This window comes from Anopheles gambiae, chromosome 2, assembly GCF_943734735.2.
Source record: "Anopheles gambiae chromosome 2, idAnoGambNW_F1_1, whole genome shotgun sequence".
In the NCBI taxonomy this organism is placed as follows: domain Eukaryota; kingdom Metazoa; phylum Arthropoda; class Insecta; order Diptera; family Culicidae; genus Anopheles; species Anopheles gambiae.
This window is the reverse complement of record NC_064601.1, coordinates 46,053,637-46,072,595: the sequence shown is the minus strand read 5'-3', so window position 1 is coordinate 46,072,595 and position 18,959 is coordinate 46,053,637. Positions and strand designations below refer to the sequence as shown.

General features: G+C 42.6%; 1 protein-coding gene across 5 annotated transcripts in view; it reads right to left on the bottom strand.

Annotated features, from left to right (window-relative positions):
• Nucleotides 1-18,214, bottom strand: part of LOC1278785 (uncharacterized) — a 100,801-nt gene extending 82,587 nt beyond the window's left edge. Inside the window, exons 1-2 of one of the 5 annotated variants that reach the window (XM_061646628.1) lie at nucleotides 17,963-18,214; nucleotides 9,924-10,126 (exon numbers count right to left, since the gene is read on the bottom strand). In XM_061646628.1, the coding sequence (XP_061502612.1) occupies nucleotides 9,924-9,934 (11 nt within the window). In that variant the 5' untranslated portion in view covers nucleotides 9,935-10,126; nucleotides 17,963-18,214. Of the gene's footprint in view, nucleotides 1-9,923; nucleotides 10,192-15,829; nucleotides 16,985-17,962 lie in introns of those variants that run through there. The other 4 variants (XM_061646630.1, XM_061646629.1, XM_061646627.1 and 1 more) reach the window with 4 other exon arrangements.
• Nucleotides 18,215-18,959: the final 745 nt, after the last annotated feature.

Below are 18,959 nucleotides of genomic sequence, written 5' to 3'. Positions count from 1 at the left end.
ATATCGTAGATTGAAGATGTCAAACGGTTTTTGATGCCAAACGCCTGCCTCCATCCACGATACAAACGAAAGCACACGCGTGGAGGAGAAATATGAAATATTAACAAAACAGAAATTATGACAATAACAAATAACTATTGACCATCTCAGCTGACAGTGTGGTAAGGGTATGAGATGGTCGAGTCGGCGGGGTGATGGGACGATAAGACATTTATCTGTTTCTGTTTATGTATGTGAACATGGAGGACATGACGAGCTTCAACGATTGCTTTAGGATCGCGCTAAGAAAGATTTGGGACGATTCGATGCAAGTAATTCACGCCACAAGTGATGTTTGTGAATAGATGTCCAAGTGCTGGTGAGAAGACAATAAGACTCACAGGTCAACGCAAACAAATCTCCAGTGCATTGAATGAAATATTTATCTATAGAACAATTTAAAAAGGTTCATTATCAAATGATTTGAATGCAAGGGATGCAGCATGAGTTCTGTGTTTGTGATCAGAATAAATTTCAAATAGGATTGGATGGTGGAATAATTATTATTAACTTTTGACAATTTTCCTTATATTTTTTTAGTTACACATTGAATTGATAAAAACAGTACACACACCAACTGGTACTGGCAAGAAATGATGATCATTGCTTAGTATTCTACACGCATACCAATACCAACCATTCAGTACCTTTACCACGCTTTTTAATTTTATTTACACACTCAAAAAACCGCACCTGCACCTATACACATCTGTAAGAAAATAACAATTAAAATTCAACATCACCAACACTCACCAGGAAATAAGACGCGTGCTAGCTCCGGAAATTAGTCTTCAGCAGTTTCTTCCGGAATAGAATATTATTCAACGGTTCGGGCACTTCAAACAACTACTCAAACCAAATACGATTTATATGGTAACGTTACGTGCAACCAGCAAAACAATTGAGCTTTCTGAGACGAGAACCGTGCATCACGTGCATGTGGTCGTGTGCCTAGATTTCCGGTGGAACTAGAAAACATTTCCCAAATATCGTAATATCTTATTTCAGCTTCGTTCAACATGTGAACAAAAAAGCACTTTTCGAACAACTTCCTTCAGTTTGGAGCACATTTAATTTTAATTCAACCCAATTGAACCATTCCAAAGCAGGACGTCACTTCATTTCTCAATGGCGCTTGAGCTTCCCGCCTAGCCGGGCGGTCGGAACGCTATTGTATTCCGTCAACGGCTTCTGTGGCCGATCCGGCGCCGCCAAAGTGGCAGTTTGAAGTGATCATTAACATAATTTATGTGCCCACTACGTGTTTGTTTTTGTTGTTGTGTTTCGTTCGTTCGATCTGCTGTGCATGATTTTACCAATGCGTTTTCTTCTTTTTTTGTGATTGGTCTCAACCTTACGCCCAATGAAAACGACACCTACGTTAAGAGAGTCTTCCTCAATCAACACTAGGATCATGCAGGGGTTCGAATTGTTCGGAGAGCACGTGCTACTTTAAAGCTTCCAAGCTTCTTTTTCTGTTCTTTTGCTTTTTCTGATATAATGATGATTAACTGTAAGTCGAATGGTTATGACGAATATTAGAGGTCTGATTTTATTGGGCGATATTCTCGTGCTGAATATTAATTTTTTAATAGGTAATTTAGTTACCTGGCCAGGTTTTCAATCTACCAATACACTCTGTTTTGTACAAGTTTGTATCATTTAACCGTACGGTATACTGAAAGAAATGCAAACAATAGAACTTAAAATGCCAGTGCACTCAACAAACCGTCTTCAACACCGTTAGCTACCCTTCGACACTTTCTTCGTTGGTGCCGTCGTTGCCAAATTATCATCCCAAAAAAGGAGCCATCTCTTACTACGGTTCCACGCTTCCACTTTGGTGCAGCAATTGAACTCATGCAGCAAACCCGCTATATAAACCCTCTGTTCGTACGATTCAGGCGTTTAACCAAAATTTGGTACCAATTTTGCTCCCTAATTGACAACTCCAGGCGCCGTTGTTCGAGCGTCCTAATGCGCCCGATGTGGTTCGGTGGCGTGGTCCAATGCAGATAATCTGTTGTCACCCCGTACGTGAGCGTTGGTTATTCACAGCCAATGGGAAGAAGGTTCAACTGAACTGTTAAAGACGGTGGAATGAAACCGGATGGAAGTTGTGCGGAACTAAGGGATGCTGTAAAGCAGGCTGGAATGTGTACCTCATTATTATTCGTTGGCTGAGGAAGAATAAGGTAAAGCATATCGAAAATAAATGAACAAGCGTAGAGGGATGCCAAAAAATTTAAGCAAAAACGACTACACACAGAAAGATGCAGTACGGTAGATGAGACGCATATCGGTATGGCACCGTAAGTAAGGTTCGCGCATGCTCTATCTCCCTAGCGGTGGAACGATAGAACACACAAAGGGCCAACAAGCCTTATCCCAGAATACGCTGCAATTAATTAATTCATCTTGATTTCTTTCGCTTTCCGTTTTTGTTTCCCTGATTTTTTTTTTCTGATCATTTGCTTTCCTCGTGACAAAATTCGTACATCGATCACAACTGGTGATAAGTTCACAACAGCAGAAAACAACTGTGGTAGCGGTGAGCAGCTGTTTTCCCTTACCAAAGACTCAATAGAACGGCAACCAGAAAGTGATAGTCTGTGTAACATTTAGGGAGTGAAGCAAATTCAGAAGACGTACACCAGAAACGATGACATGTTCTATACCTTCCGATAATGATACAACGCACCATATACACCACCGCACAAACGGTCTGAAACATTATGTGTCCAAAAAGGGGTTTGGAAGCTATATGCATGAAACGAGTGAGCAGAGCGCACCTCCTTAAAACGGATTTAGCGAGAGCGAGCCCAAGATAAGCGTACAGAACCGAGCTGCGCGTGGTGTACAAGTACCTGTCGAGAAGTAAACGTAAATGAACTCAACAAAAATCAGAACGTTGATTCGCAGCAACGTACTCACAAAAAATCAACCTCACACACAAGCACAATCCACCAATACGCTGCACAGTGACGGTGTGCCCGCGACTTGTAGCGATCTGGGAGATTGCACTTACAACACTCATCGCGGAAAAATATTGGTTTTGATGTACGCAAATAATTGGCCACCCACAACTGATGTACAGTATCACCACAGTATGGAAAGGAAAGGAACTGGCCACAACCGGCTGCCGATGTAAGGCTGAACTGATCGGGATCAGGAAGACGGGACCGTGTTTTGGAGTGATTCGGATGGTACGTAGCCGTTGTGACAAGAGGGCTACTCTGGCTAAGTCAGGGAAAGAGCGCGAGTTCCAACGGTATTGAATATCCGGGAGGTACCATGAGTTTGGCGTTTGGGGTTGGCGAAGGTTTAGTAACAAATCGATTGATCCGATCAGCGAGCCGAAGAAGAACCAGACACTGTACAACCAGACACGGGGAGCCGTCGATCGTCCAAAGTGGATCAGCTTGCGTCAGATGACCAGTGCAAACAGAACACCGCACACTCTTTTCGAGTGTCTCTGCTCGAGTGTGCTGAAGTGTGGAGGGTCGCTGTAGCCGTTCCAAGACGCTGTACCCTGTACGAAAAGTGTCACTGCCAGGAGATCTTGTAGCTTGCCTCACATCATCCGATCGGTCACTCGGGGTCGCCTCTTTGCCCGTCCAAAGATGATGCGGATGATAGGCTGACATCGTTCGGATAAAAGTACCTGCGAACGTACTCCGTAACTCTTCAGTTCGTACGCATTCTAATACATTGGCCGTCCGACCCGACACGTGGAATGGGCGGGGCGAGGCGTCCCGTCCGGTGATAGTAATCAGCAATACAAACGAGTGGGATCCAGTTGGCATATGCCTAACACACAGCTTGGGAGTCTTCTGGGAAGGGCTCCATGCGGCTTGACGCTGTGTATGATTCTATCGCCGTCAAGCGACAGTTCACCCTAGTGTCGGTTCGGTGGTAGATTTTGCAAAACGACTCACTGGAAGGCGTCGTCGTCATGAACGATGGCCATTGAGGAGTGTGTCTTCGTTTCGGCCGAAAGCGCTCGCTACGGATTTTGGGGTGAAGATCGGTAATCTTGGCCCCTGCCGGTATGCTGGCAAAGAGGTTCCTTTTGGCTAATGGGGTGCGCCGTGCGGGGACGCTCCTTAATTAACTCTTTAAGCTACATTTCCGTCCCGGTTAGTGGATGTTACAAATTCAGACCAGAAAATGCGAAGAACGTTATCGGAACAAACAAACTGCAGCCGTATCGTACGTACCATCACACGGTTAGCTTTTGCTTCTGCTGCATTCAAGGTGAATCTTTACTGTTTGGACAAGACTTCAGAGAAAAATGCTATATCTTTTTGAATGTTTTCATAATGTTGTTTGGTTAAATTCAACAATTGTAAAGAATAGATTTCTTTTTAACTGTGTTTACTTAATATAATTCAAATGATATTTGATTTAATTTCTTACATAATCTTTCATAATCATAGATCCTATTATTTTTTGATTAACCAATCAGTTTATCCCAGATATATTGAAAATATTGGCTTCCGTCTCAATTACCAATGAAACCAACTTAACAAAGAACCGTGTAGTAAACGTCGTCAAGAAGCCGAATATCAGATCGCCCTCAGTTCCAATCAAACATTGTTTAGCGCCTAATCGTCAAACAGAATGTATGATACAGCATGGAAGGAAGTGGCAGTTTGAAGTCTGGATTGGTTCATGGTATGCTTGAAGACATTGAAGTAAGGAAAAGTTGCAGTTGGTGCTACTATTCAAGCACAATACCGTGCTGAACGAAGCATTCAACAAAGAAGAAATTGATTGCCCTTGAAAGCCACAACAAAAAAGAACTAAATCGATTTCAATTTAAATCAATCCCTAGACGACAGTTAGGCAGTAAGGCGTACAGAAGAAAAAAACAAAGACAAAGAAACGTAAAATTGATCCCCACAACTGACAGTAATGATTTGGATTGGATTCCTGCCGGGAGCTACTTCATCTCACAACCCACTTCATTGACTCACAATCGACATACATTTTGCTCAGCAGCCGACCAGGCTTCAGCAAACCGCCTCGTAGAGGTGCAGTATGCAAGATGGAAACGATTTGATATGCAAAACAGTCAACTTCCCGCGCAAACTTCCATCTGCGTACTTTAGCCACACACTATTCGTGGCACAGTATTTGGGCCACTGATCGATCGACGAGCAGTGATCGGTGACAGCTGGAAAATGGCCAATCATTTTCCCTGCGCTGTTAACTGCATACATTTCAATCCTTCACAAACCAACATCGCGCAGCCAGGACCGTTGATGGGGATAATAAAGGTACACAATAGTGCCACCAACGTCACCAACCGCGCTTGCGGACGTCTAGATGGCGCTAGCGAGATAGTGCAAGAGGAGACTTTTTTTTTCCTAGCCCACTATATCTGATGAAGAGGTTCGATTGTTATGGCTCGATCATTCAGAGTGAAAAGCGATTTGATTATAATTGGATTGCTAAATGATTTTGTGTAAATATTTTGAAGAAGAATAGCATAATATTACTCAAAAGATGGTTTTGGGTGTAATAACACAATATAATTACCACAACTATCGGATACTGTAACTGAATGTTTGTATGGATATAAAAATATTATGTCAACTTTTTTGCACTTTTCAGTTTAATACAAGTAATATCGAAACATGTTCTACCTACCACGCGTTTCATCTTAATCACTTCAACAACTAGAGCGACTTTGGTTGTGACGATTTTGGTTGTTATTGTTTCGCTAGACAAACTTTCCTCACTAATTAGAACCCAACTCGCGTCAGTCTGTGTCCTTCGTGGCTGATGCTAATCACCGTGCAGTAAGACAGAACGCAGACCGACCTATCTGCATTGTCTTTGCTGCGAACGTCTTAGAACTCTCTTAGAAACCCCCAAACAGTTCCTCGAGCCATCGCACACATACACACTTAGTTACGATACAAGTTCATGATCTTCCTCAAGGAGATCGCCAATAGATGGCACCCAGTGAAGGTGAAGATCATCGGAACTAGTTCATTCGACACATGTATACCAGCAAACCTAAAAAACTTCACTACCAACCATCCCGTACCCGAAACCGTTCGGAGGCTAATCACCCGGCTGGCTTCCTCGGCAAAGATCAGTGTGTTTGCACGAACACTTCACACCTGGTGCACTCATCCAAATCCGGTGCAGAGCGGTCGCAGAAAGCCGTAGTGTAGACAACGCGAGCTGGCCGTTCGGAAGCTCGCGCCCCAGCTTGGTGGTGCAATTAGAATCGATGTGTGACTTATCGATCGCTGAGGTTAATTCCACTTGCTACCTTTGTGTAAGAGCAGAAGAGAAAAATATATGGATCTTGACCCGAAGGTGCTGTTGTGTTGGAGAAAACGAGATCATCAAGGGTACAGTGCGAAGCTGAGGAGAAAGTCTTCGTATAGAATAACTGAAGCGAACAGCTTGCATTAACGAAACACATGAACAGCGATGGACATAATGTTCTTCCCTAAAACATGGACCATAGAGGTGTTTCGTTTTAATCGACACTCTGTTTTATCCCCTATTGCCGGGCCAGACGTACAATAGGCAAGCTACCTTGATTGACCGTCAAACTTGATGACTTCTGCAATCCTGATCCGTAGAGTTGGGAATCATAGCGGCATACCGCTCGATGAACTGTAACGGCAGACGGGTGGCCTTCTTCCTAAATCAGTGTGCCGGCCGGTTGATCAATCGTTTGAATAAATTGATTTTAGTAGCAGTGTCGAGCATCAACCCTGGGTCAAAATATATAGCCACCTGTGATGACTTCTACCGTTCTCCGAACGGTGCGGTGCGCACCAATAGAGAAACATATCAAACTTCATGCCTTGTCCTAGATGTAGCCTCACATTATGACACGATGCTTTCGTTATGGGCCGTCCATCTAGCAGTGATGGTCTATTTTTAGCGTCTCCTTTTAAAAGCCCACCAACAATCGCTTAGGACGGGCGATCACTTAAAAGCTTTTGCACACCCTGCTTCACTAATTCCGATCCGACTCTTGGTGACGGCCGGTGGTTTGATTGATAGAACTGTAACACACACTAATTGCACATTACGTACAATCGATTTTCGGGAGCAGTAAGGTCTGCAGTCTGTATGGGAAATGGAGAAAGACATTACTGACACGGCACGACAAGAAGTCTAGCGCCATTTAAACGTCACAGAAATGCTGTCAAAAGGCGCCTTTAAACAGTTTGAAAACAAAATAAAAAACATGAATCGAACAACCATGGAGGCTACAAAAAAGGCGCCTCTAGCGCACCCGTCACAAGCTTCGTTGCGTTGTTTTATTTCTGGGACCACTATAAATCACGCGCTTAGGAGAGCGCCGCCTGTTGTACATAATGTATTAAATGGGAATCGAGATAGCGTATCTGGTGTACATTAACAACTTTGCAGCACAAGGAGTACCGTAGGGCAAGGGGGTTTTCGGGGGATACGGTTTGCCAAAACGAACCGAAAGCAATGTTTTGTTTTTGTTTCAATCATTTATTCATATGTTTATCGGGGCCTTTTTGCTATAAGAAGAGCCTCAAAGCGAAACATATGTATAAGCCTATGCGAGTGATAAGACTGAAGTTTGTCTTGATTTAGTGTTGGTATTTTCCATGATTTTTGTTTAATTCTAGAGGGAATAAAAGAACCATGTATTTCAATATAATGTACCTTTTTTTCAGTGTAATATAATTTCAAAAAACATATTTCTTGATAGTACTCTAAAGTGCTGGAATAATGCTGCAAAATTTGCTAGGACACTAAAGATAGATAAATAGTTTAGCCCACATGTTGTTATATGTTTTCTAAAGTTGTAGCGACAACCGTTAAACCAGGGGTCTCCAAACTACGGCCCGCGGGCCGCATGCGGCCCTCGAGAGCCTATAATGCGGCCCGTGATAACTTTATAAAGACTTAAACACACATTTCATTAGTTTGATTATTTTAATCGCAATTACAATGTTAACTTTTTATGTTTAAAATAAAGCTTCAATAATAGAAAGCTGTCAACATTGGTAAATTCAGTTGGTATTTTCTCATTAAAAGCAAGGTAAAATGTTCGAATATTCGAATAAAGGTGACATCAAAATGGCCCTCAAAACCGATATTTGTAAAGCTATGCGGCCCGCGAAGTGAAAAGTTTGGAGACCCCTGCGTTAAACGATCACCTGGATAGCAACAAGTGTCAACCATTAAAATCAATGCTCACCTTGCCTCTTATTACGCCGTCTTCCATCTCGTCTGTTAATACATTAAACCACCCAAAAATGGATGAAAACACCCCATAAAAATGTCCATCAGTCGATCCAACGAAATGGTACAATGGAGCAACAAAATCAATAAGCTTGTCCGTCGATTTACAGCCTATCCCTTCTTCCCGAACCGGATGATTCTGTGTGACGAATTAATCCTCTGTTGTAGGTACCCTGCCAGGTCCCGTAGTGTAGCCAAAAAAGCTCCAATAAAAGGGAGCAAAGCAGAAAACACACGGCGATCACACAGCTACAGAAGCCTATAAAATTAATTACCCTCCTCCGCTGGTTCGACGAGCCTCTTATAGGTTGGAGTCTAAAAGGGAGCTCTTAAATTTGATTAACCTAGCCATTGTTCACACATTAAGTGGTGGCCCGCTAGGTTTAATCCCATCAAACGTTTGCTTCGGCAGTTGCTCTCGCGGGTGGTTTGAGATCTTATCCTGCCGTCTACCTAACCGCATTTTTGAAAAGCTAAAAAGAAGAAAGGCTAGCTGAGAGTGAGAGAGACAGGTGGTCATCTAAAATGTTTGGTCCCGAGTTTGTTTGAGTGATTTGCCCTCAGTACACACGCTTGTAGACGTGTGTGACGGCGTTTTTTTAAGGTGGCATTGCCAGAATCGCTTCCACACCCATGCTTCCTCATGCCAACCTAACCTCCGTTTCAGTACGAACCTTTCGAATAGGTTTTGTTTTGTTTGTTTCTGGTCAGCTGTGTTTGCTTGCTCTTGGGCGGTCTATTATAATCAACGCCACACGCCAAACGGCAATAATGAATACCCACGAATGCCGGTGACGAGCGACGAGAGATCCAACGTACCCCGCACCGGCCAGCGAAGCTTCACCCCCTCTCCATCACACTGCCCAAGAAGCCGACATACCGGAACGTGTACGTGTGGCGCGTGTAAGACTCATTTAAGGACCGTCCAATTGCTGGGGAACGGGAACGGGCGGAAGGAGGCAGAATCATTCCCAAAAGAAGAGCATCGGCATACAGAAACACATACACACACACAAGAACAAAACCAAAATGAAAAAATAAGAAACAAACGCAAGTGAACCGAGATGTAGTATTCTAAGGAAGGTTCTTGTCCCGGTGCGCGTACCACATCGTGTGGGGAAGGGAAGCGTCGAAATGTTTTACGAGGCGCTTATGTTTGGAGAATGTTAATTTGCATGCTTCTGTTGCCTTTCCTCTGTACGGCCAGGGGGTACCATCAGGGGTCTGGTACGATTTGGGTTGGTTTTGTTTTTTTTTTTTTATGTTGGTCATTTTTTACGCATCACGATCATGTATCGATCGTATGGCGAATTAAATGGCTCCATTTGCGTGGATTCCTTGCGATGCTAAAGTAATACAGATAAACACACGAGCACAGAATGCCCTGGCAGCGATGATGTTGTTGATTACTAATTAAAACAATGTTCCCCTAAAGTGCCCGTAGAAGCTATAAATATTTAACGCAGTCGAGGAAGCAAATTCGGAGGCAGGTTTCTCGCCTGACGTCCTACTAGGCAACAGACTCTTGCGTACATTTGTTTGATTTGTTTAGCCGAGCTAGACGATCATATTAAAATAATTTAAAGAGCCAGATGTGTCAAACGTTCTTTTAATTTATTACTCACCTGGTGAACATATTTGCTGAGATTTTTGTTACTTCCCCTGCCGACGACGTTTTGCAGCTGATGGTTAGCCTTTGTTACTGGAAAAGAACATACACATTCGCACTCACAACCCGATGCACTTCTAACGCACACACATTGTTTATAGGAGTTTAAGGAACGAAGCTTTGCTTATGACTTATCACATAGTATATTTCACACTTTTGCTGAGGGAGTTCACGCTATTAATGTGATGCTTTTGTTGAATAACATTTTTTAAATTATTTCAAAGCTGCAAGTTAAAAATGCATCATACATTTGATGTTAATAGAAACGAATGCACTTTCCACTTGCAAGTCCAATTTATCTCGGTTGTCTTCAGGGTACATTTTAATTTTAATGCTTAAACGCTTCACAACATAAACATCCCAGACGAGAAACCTTTCCCACACGCTGAAACATCCCCAGCGGTACATTTAACAATCAACACGAGGCAAATCCCTGCTCCATCGATTTCATCCCTCCCTCGATCGCGAGTCTTGGTGGGGGGTTTCCTCCCCAGGTGGTAACGCAAAATAAATGACATCTTCGCCCGGGAAACTGCGTGTACTGGTGGCGTCTTGAATCCAACGCACCCAGTATCGCCTTTGGTCCTTTTCGAACCCAGCACGCAGGGTGTCCGTGTTAGCATTGGCAATCTTCACTCTTCACACCTACCCCTGGCCGCCACGCGAGAGGCGTTGTCGTAACAAAGTGATGTCATTAAAGAAAAAAGTCTACCGGTTGGCCACCGGGCGCTACCATCCGGCACGGTCTCCCAGCATGTCCCAGACGCGTCTCCGACTGCTCGCCAATGAAACGAGCTTTCCGAGCCACAAACAAAGCGGGAGCCATAGCGAACGGTACGGTACGGACGGGTACCGGTAAAAACAAAAACGCAGAGAGGAAAAATCTGGCCAGCACCAGGATGGGAACCCTTGCGCGCACCATCCGGAACGACATCGGCGCGACATGGAAACGATCTTGTTAGTGTCAGCAAATGCGTTGTGCGGGTTGTCAGTTGTCTACTGTTCGCCCGGAATGGGATCGATAAATTTAACCAACCCCTTCGCGCTCAGGGGGTGGAGCCCTTTTTTCTTCCCCTGTAGTAGGTCGGGCGTGTAAATGACAACCTTTCGCTCGCTGGTTCGACGGAATGAGCCAGTCGATCGATTTTGGTGCAGTGCGGGCGGTAGAGGACAATGGCCGGTGGTGGATGAACTGGCTAAGCTTCCTGACCTACAAATGAGATGCGGGTGGGAAAATTAGGCTCGCCAACTAGCAGACACGGCTGTGTTGGTAAGTAAGGAAAAGTTTTTCCACTGAACGATTGGTGTTCGATCGGTATCGGTTTGAGTGATCCATTTTACGACCCTGTTTGTTTTCTTTCTTGTCTTTTGTCTTTTTCGCGACTTCTCTTGCGGATTGTACATTTGTCCAGGGTAATGAGCTGCGTTTACGTTTCAAAGTATGGTTTGGACGGAGTCAAATGAGCTGCATAGTGGATGCAAAAAGCAGAAAAATAAAGCATTCGGACTGCAAATCGGCCAAGTGAAATTGTTGTTATGGTATAAAAATGAAATTCTCTCAAACATAAATAGACAAACGTAACATTTTCAAAGTGACACAAATTTCAACCTTTTAGGGCTTATAGTGATCCTCTACAACCATTGATCTAGTGTTCATCCTTTCCTGATCCGGTTGTAATTAAACTGTTGCATGTCGCAACCATGCTCTACAAGAAAAGTCAAAAGCATAGCTAACCTCTGCAAATCATCGACCCAGTCTAGCAAACCCTTACCCTTGCCCATAAAAACAGGAACACACGGAAACGGAACACCATTTGCAAACCAAAAAAAAAGCAAACAAACAAACCCGTGTTGCAAATAAACAAGCGTCATGTAAAATAAAGTTCACTGTATTTTCAATACCTAAGCACTGTGCGAGAATGGTCCAACGTCCCCACTGCAGGAAGCGAGAAAAATCAGTCAAGCTAAATGGCGCTATCTATGGTCCAGATTGTCAGAGTCTTTGCTTGTAGTTACAAACGGCGCAGAACAAGCGCATCCAGGAAAAACATGCGGGCAGTACATGTTGCTTCGGTGAGTGGCAGTAAAGCAGGAAAAAATGGGTTCCTTCTTAGATGAATCAACTTCCCTACCTCCTCTTCCTAGGCGTCGGTGGTATCTACTCTCAGCGGCCGTAACCAATCATGCTCAGCCTAGTCTGACGCACTACCGAATGTTCTGTCTAGTTGGGGTCGTCGTTGTTTCAGGGCTTACGGAGCTTGACAAATAGGTTACATTTTAATTTTGATATCGAACCGCCGCAAGAGGGCTTTGAGTGGGACAAAGGGTTTCACATTAAAAGGTTTAGAGGCATCTTTGTATAATCAAAACTGCTAAGCAACATGGTATGAAAAAACGTGGACTCGCTTTGGGATATTTATCCTTAGCACTGGTCACACAATGCGTTATCAACAAGTTGAGACGAGTTTTGCGATAGAGTGATCAATGAATCATATACGTCGCTTGTGGAATAACCCGTCGGGATGTTTTTTTTCATAAACTGGTGGATTAGTGAGTAAATTACTATTTTCGGTAGGATCCACAATGGCTTAACATGTCTTTATATAAAGCCTTTATTTTCTCATACTTATACTGCTGAAAGATGTGGTTATTCGATTGGATTTAAAAAAAAAATCCAATAAATACTTCAACCTAAAGATTGTACAATAATCGTACATTGATGGTACAGTATAAATTTTGTCAGAATGCTATAGCAAACGCAAAAAAGAACATTTGATCGCTACTAATCGGACTCAGTAAAACACAAACAAACGAAACAAACCGATTGTTCGACCCTGAAACGAAGCAAACGGTGGCGCTTATCGTGACATCCGCGTGGCGAAAAATCATGCCTGCTGCCCAGTTTATCGTCCTACCGCCAACACCGGTGGTCGTCATAAAACTTCTCACCCACGAGTTAGTGGGTTCCCACCATAAAAACTACGGGCAAACGGGCCGCTTGCCTAGGCCTCCACTTCTAACTTGCATACTGCACAGCGTGCATATCGGTGTCATTTCGACAGCAAACAGTGTCTTCGATTCGAAGCTGTTAAGGAATTCCATTGCTTTTCGTGCTCGAGTTACTCCACGACAGTAGGTACAATTTCGTTATCATTCTGCTGTGCATTGACTCAAAGCGAGGAGATAGGTCGTGTCGTGGCTGTTTGGTTTATTACTTGCCTCACGATCCCAGTCCCTAAATTAAATGTTAGTAAGTGTAAGAATGCATGGATAGAAAAATGATCATGCTTGTTGCATCCTTAGCAAAATGCATAAAAGTAGATATTCGGAATTTGTTTCTGTTGCTGTAACGCAACTGATATGGTGGTGATACGAAGCTACACTCGTTAGGGATGATTGGCTCGAGATGAGGCGATATTCAGATTCGAATGCTGGCAAACATACCAATACTACATGTAACGCAGTATGTTTATTATGTTTACATTATATTTAGGTCCAATCGATGTCAAATTATTTACTAAATCTACAGAATCTACGATTATTTTTAATACAGATTTGAATTTTTTTTTATTTAACCATGTTTTTTTTAGTTTGCATGTCAAATTAAATTAACAAAACAATTATGATATTAAATGATATTAAGATATTTAAAAAATATCTTAAAGACATGTGGAAAATACTACTTAATACTAATAATAAAAATATATAGATATATATTTTATTTTATTTAAAGCCCCACCCATCATTTAAAGCCCCACATGACTTTTTATTTCAATTAAAAAAATGTATCTCATTTTTTTTTATTGAATGTTTTTAAAAGAGATGTATGAACGCAAACATTAATAAACGTCATCTTCATGATTTCATTTCATGCAACTAACAAACGCAGAGCTCATCATTAAAAGGCGTTGGTGGAAGTCATATCAGAAATGTAATGCAACATAAATGATCTTGAACAGACCAATCAAAGCAATGAAAGCTTTCATATTTTAAATGGTTTGAAATTACCCGCTCAAAATTAGCATGACCTGCCCAATGCTTATCATATCGCAGCCCGTATCATGTTCGGTAAAGCACACCAATCCACCTTAACTTTTAGTGCCTGCAGCTATTATTGTATGTCTTCAAGCGCAGGCTCGGGTAATATTCAAAACAGAAGCTTCTGAGAAATAAAACACTGAGCCAGCCTACGAAGTGACCCTATTCAGTGGATCCCGCAAGCGATGCCACTCAAGGAAACAAACAGTTAGCAAGCGCTCAACAAATGATACACACACACAAAAAAATAGAAAGACGACACCGTTCAAAGAAAAACCATTCCATTGCAAATCCACCCGGCAATACCACCCAATATCTGCGGCCAGACGGCCAGAATGGGGTTTGCGTTTTGTTTGATTTTTCCTTGCTCGCACTTGAAATATTACCGATTGTGCAGAACAAAAGAAATCATTCCCGGTCTCCCATTTCAATAAAATAAATTTTACCTTTCCAAACATGCAGCTTGTTCCTTTTCTTGCTCTCTTCGATTTTCACAGCACCAGAAAGATTCGTGTGTTTCGCCGATCGAATGGGCAAAAAAAAAAATACACGGGAAAATAAAACAAACTGCAATTGCACACCCAGACCGGTGCCATCTACCGGCCTGTTGCAGTAGGAAGGGGAGTCAGCTTCTGTGCTTCTCTCGTTTAATCTGCACAACCATGAACAGGGACCCGGAATGGGGAGGAAATTAAGACAAGCGCAATAAAAATAAAACTACACACACTCATACAGAGTCACCAACGCAGAACTGTGCCATACCATCCGAACCCACCCAGCCAACGATCGGTCCACCGGGCGCCCAAAATGTTGGCGACATTCCAAAGCGGCGACCGTCAACAGCAGCGATGTTGCCGACCGATACGAGTGCCTTTTGGATTGGAATAAAATAGTAAAATATCAAACCATGTCCCGGACGAGCGATAACACTCTCCCGATTGTTTCGCCTACCATCCTTTCCTCGCTGATCATAATGTCCCAGACGCCCAATGGCTTCCAGATCGCAAGGATGGAGAAGGGAAAAGTGAAAGAAATGAGACACAATTTTCAAATATTATGTTGACAATATAGAAATCTTGAACAAGACATTGTTCTCCGACAACGATCGATATTGAGGGCTTGAATGGTGGAAGGCAGCTTGAGGGTGATGCGCCCGGACGATATCGTGAAGCAGCCAAATGCAATGTTCTGTGAGCGCGTTTGTTCACATCCTGGCCTACAGGATCGAACGTGCCTTATGGGAATGGGGTTCGCCGATTCTCCCGATGCGGCTAAGCTGCTGGATTCTTTTCGATTAGGTTCGATTTTCTTGTTACTTTTTTTTGCCGTGCCGCTTTCTTGTATCGATCTTGATACTTGTCGCCAGCAAAGTACAATCGGGCTTTTTGAAAGATTTTATTTTTCGTTTGTTTGCCGATTGTTGCTCCCGTTTCGTTACTGCTTCCGACCGGACCCACCGATCGATCACCAAGGGTCAAAGAGCTTGTAGTTGAAAGATTCGATTTGCTTGTTGCGTTTCGAAATGGTTCGATCGATCGGAGCGCCCCCGCTAGGTGATCGTTACTACTGGATTGTATTTAAACCATTTTTTTCTCCGGGTGGTTATGAAAAGACCGACATTTGTGGATACCGAGGGAAGGTGAAGTAAACATGGCTTATTTTGTTATTAGTAAAGTACTGATGCACAATACACAGGTGAGATGTGTTGTCTGTAGCGAAATTCGTGATCTGTTTGACTTGCTTTGTGTAAAAATTTATGATTAGTTAAATTATTATTCGCCTCGACACTTGCGAGGAATGTTTTTGAGTAACTTACTTACTTACAATTTATTGTGTATTTTGAAGGCTAATTTATACACATTTTTCATAAATATCTCGTTGTGCTGACTGGTTCAATATTACCTAGCTAGTGACCAAGTGGAGGAACACAAGATTCATCGTACAGCACCCTTCCCGGATGGGTCTTGTAGCTGATAATCGGGTCACAGCAGGAAGCTTATCGAATCGCAACCAATCGAATTCCCGTTCCCTAGTGCAGCGCTTTTGTATGCACTTTTTCAGCGCCTCATCACACAGTGTACGACTAGCAAAACCGGGTAGTACTCGATGCTTGTCCCTATCTTGATGCTAATACCGATGATGGCTGATAGGAACCAATGTACGGTGTTTCGAGTCGACGGGAAGCTTCAGTTGCAGTACCAGCGCAAGCAGCACCATCATCGCCGCCCTTTCACTGATAGTAACAATGCAACGAGTGTTTCATGTTGCGTTAGCGGCTTTACGCGTTTTCTCTAACCCTTTTTCGGCAAACACCACGCGTGTGTCGTATGTGTTGTTTGCTATCTGAAGAATTTTATCACAGACGGGAGAGGTGAAAATGTGCATCCGTAGCGTATGAAATCAGCAGCAAAACAAACTACTGCTCACGTTGGCACGGGTACAATGTGACTATGAGAAGATGTATTTTGTTACCGTGTAGCGTCTAGAAAACCATGTTTGAATGGTTTACTAATAATTGATTAGCAACACGGAATTGAATAAAACTACACGCAACAATTGATAAAGGGCAACGAATGAAGGGCACTCTCTAATACATTTATCGAAAGCAGCAACAACAGAACGCACTCATCCTATGTCCGGGATTATTTTGATGAAAATGATGTCAACAGTCAATGGTTCTTCACAAGTCTGCTAGGCTTTTCATCACCAGCGTGCAAACAATACTCTAATTGGAGTGTGTTTTATCGACTTCATCAAGGAATTGCTCCAAATCCAATCGGGTGACGAAAAAAAGACTCAAATTAATTATCATACAAACAAACTCACATGCGCACTCACACTCATGCAGAAACTGTAGAGCTTGTCTAGACGACATATGGTTGAGTATAATATGTTTCATTGTGGTCTTCAGGGTTGGTATAAGTTGGTACAGGTTCGTCGCTTACTATTTGTATGCCAATCGTAGAAGTCTTTTGTACGAGATTTTAATTTCTCATAGTGAGAGCAAAAAAAATACTCAAATTATTCACATGGGTTGACCAAAATATGAACTTCACTTTAGTTTTCATTATAAATTGTTACATCATTATGATATTATAATTAAAATCATATCAGTATATTAACTGTAAATTTATACAACAAATCATAAAACAAAATTCACTAATTTTATACTTTTCACTCGGCTTGTTTCAATATTTAAATTTCCTTTTTTTATACACTTTTAGATTCACCCTTTGAGCTGGTCTCGTAGTACAGTCGTCTACTCGTACGACTTAACAACATGCCCGACATGGGTTCGATCCCCAAATAGACCGTGCCGCCATACGTAGGATTGACTATCCTGCTATGGGGGGAAATCAATTAATTAGTCACTGAAAGCCAAAGCCCACTCGTGGTACAGGCAGGCCTTGACCGACAACGGTTGTTGAGCCAAAGAAGAAGAAGAAGAAGATTCACAACATCACTCAACTCCAAATATCCTGTGCTGTCACTTTTATCACATTCAGTGAACTGCTATGTACAATCGTAGTTCGAAAACGTTTCAGATTGCGTCTTCTTCTACGATCGCGTATCAGAACACTCACACACACACACATACATACATACATATATACACATACTTCAAACGTTCACTTCACAATCCTTGCAGAAGGGCCGAAGTGCGGAAGTGAAAAAATAAACGCATTTCGCGCTTATCCATTCACCTCACATTGCTCTGATTTCACTCGCTAATTTAACGCTAATCACTTTGGTCAACATTTGAGCTGGTAAGCGATTCAACACTTGTTTCGCTTCTTTTTGTGTTGCTCGCTTTGAGCGCGCTGGAACGAAATGACGGTAGATGTTTCATGTTTGTACATAGTACAACTTATTGAATGTTTTACCATTTGAGTAGATTTGCTTTAAGGTAATCGTCACAGCAAATTGCACACTATTGTTTTAAAACAAAATCACCACCTTTCCCTATACATTCATACGTACAATTCTTTCACAACCACAGGTAGTAAAACATTCACGCGCACTACACGATTGCAACAATTTTGCAAAACACATTAGTAAATGGAACTGTATTGAAAGAAACATTCACTGGTACTCAAAACAATACGATCGCGGCGATCTAGCAACGGCGGTACGATTGTACTGCATGCAACCGGCAAACCTCAAGCAGTCTGACTTTATTCCAAACGAACAGCGAACATACTGAACCGGTCGTTGAGTGTCGCGTCCGCGTGAAGCTCGATCGCCCGCCGGTGCTGGAGACCAAGCATCCGCCACTGCCGAGGACGGCCCGATCGGAACCGGTTATCCGTTGTGTCTGCGATCTGCTTGTACACCGCACTACAGCGTAGAGTTTGTTGTGAAACGATCTCATTGTGATATGAGTTTGTAGTATGTTTGAAATGTATTTGTGAATACTCACAGTTTGAAATCAATGCTAATTTGAATTTATCTAGATAATTCCACAGTATATAACTAGTTATCAGTTCCGGTTAGTAGTGTTTAATTTTCTAATTCTATTTGTGAAACAAACATGTAATATTTTGTGACATTGTTACGTTTATACTTCAATATAAATTTAATCGCAGATTTTAAATGGTACACCGCACCAAAGCTGTGGATAAAAAGGTTAAAACGGCTCGACACAAGCAGAACCACACGAACACGATACACGAGCGCGAGCCATACCGGACTTAAGGCTCCCACGATCAACCATCCAATCAGTAGCTCGCTGCGATTGTTTGCAATGGACAACAGAGACAACCACTAGTCCAACCCGATCTCGGTGCGTAGAGGAGCGAGCAGCTCAGCAAGATTGCACATAACAACCATTCCGTTTTGGTTAGTAACCTCGGCAGCATCCACAGGGGCCAGAGTAATAGTTCAACCTTACTCCTCCCATTGTGGATCAATTTGAGGAACTTAGTGTAATTATTAATAGAAATAGACGTAGAAT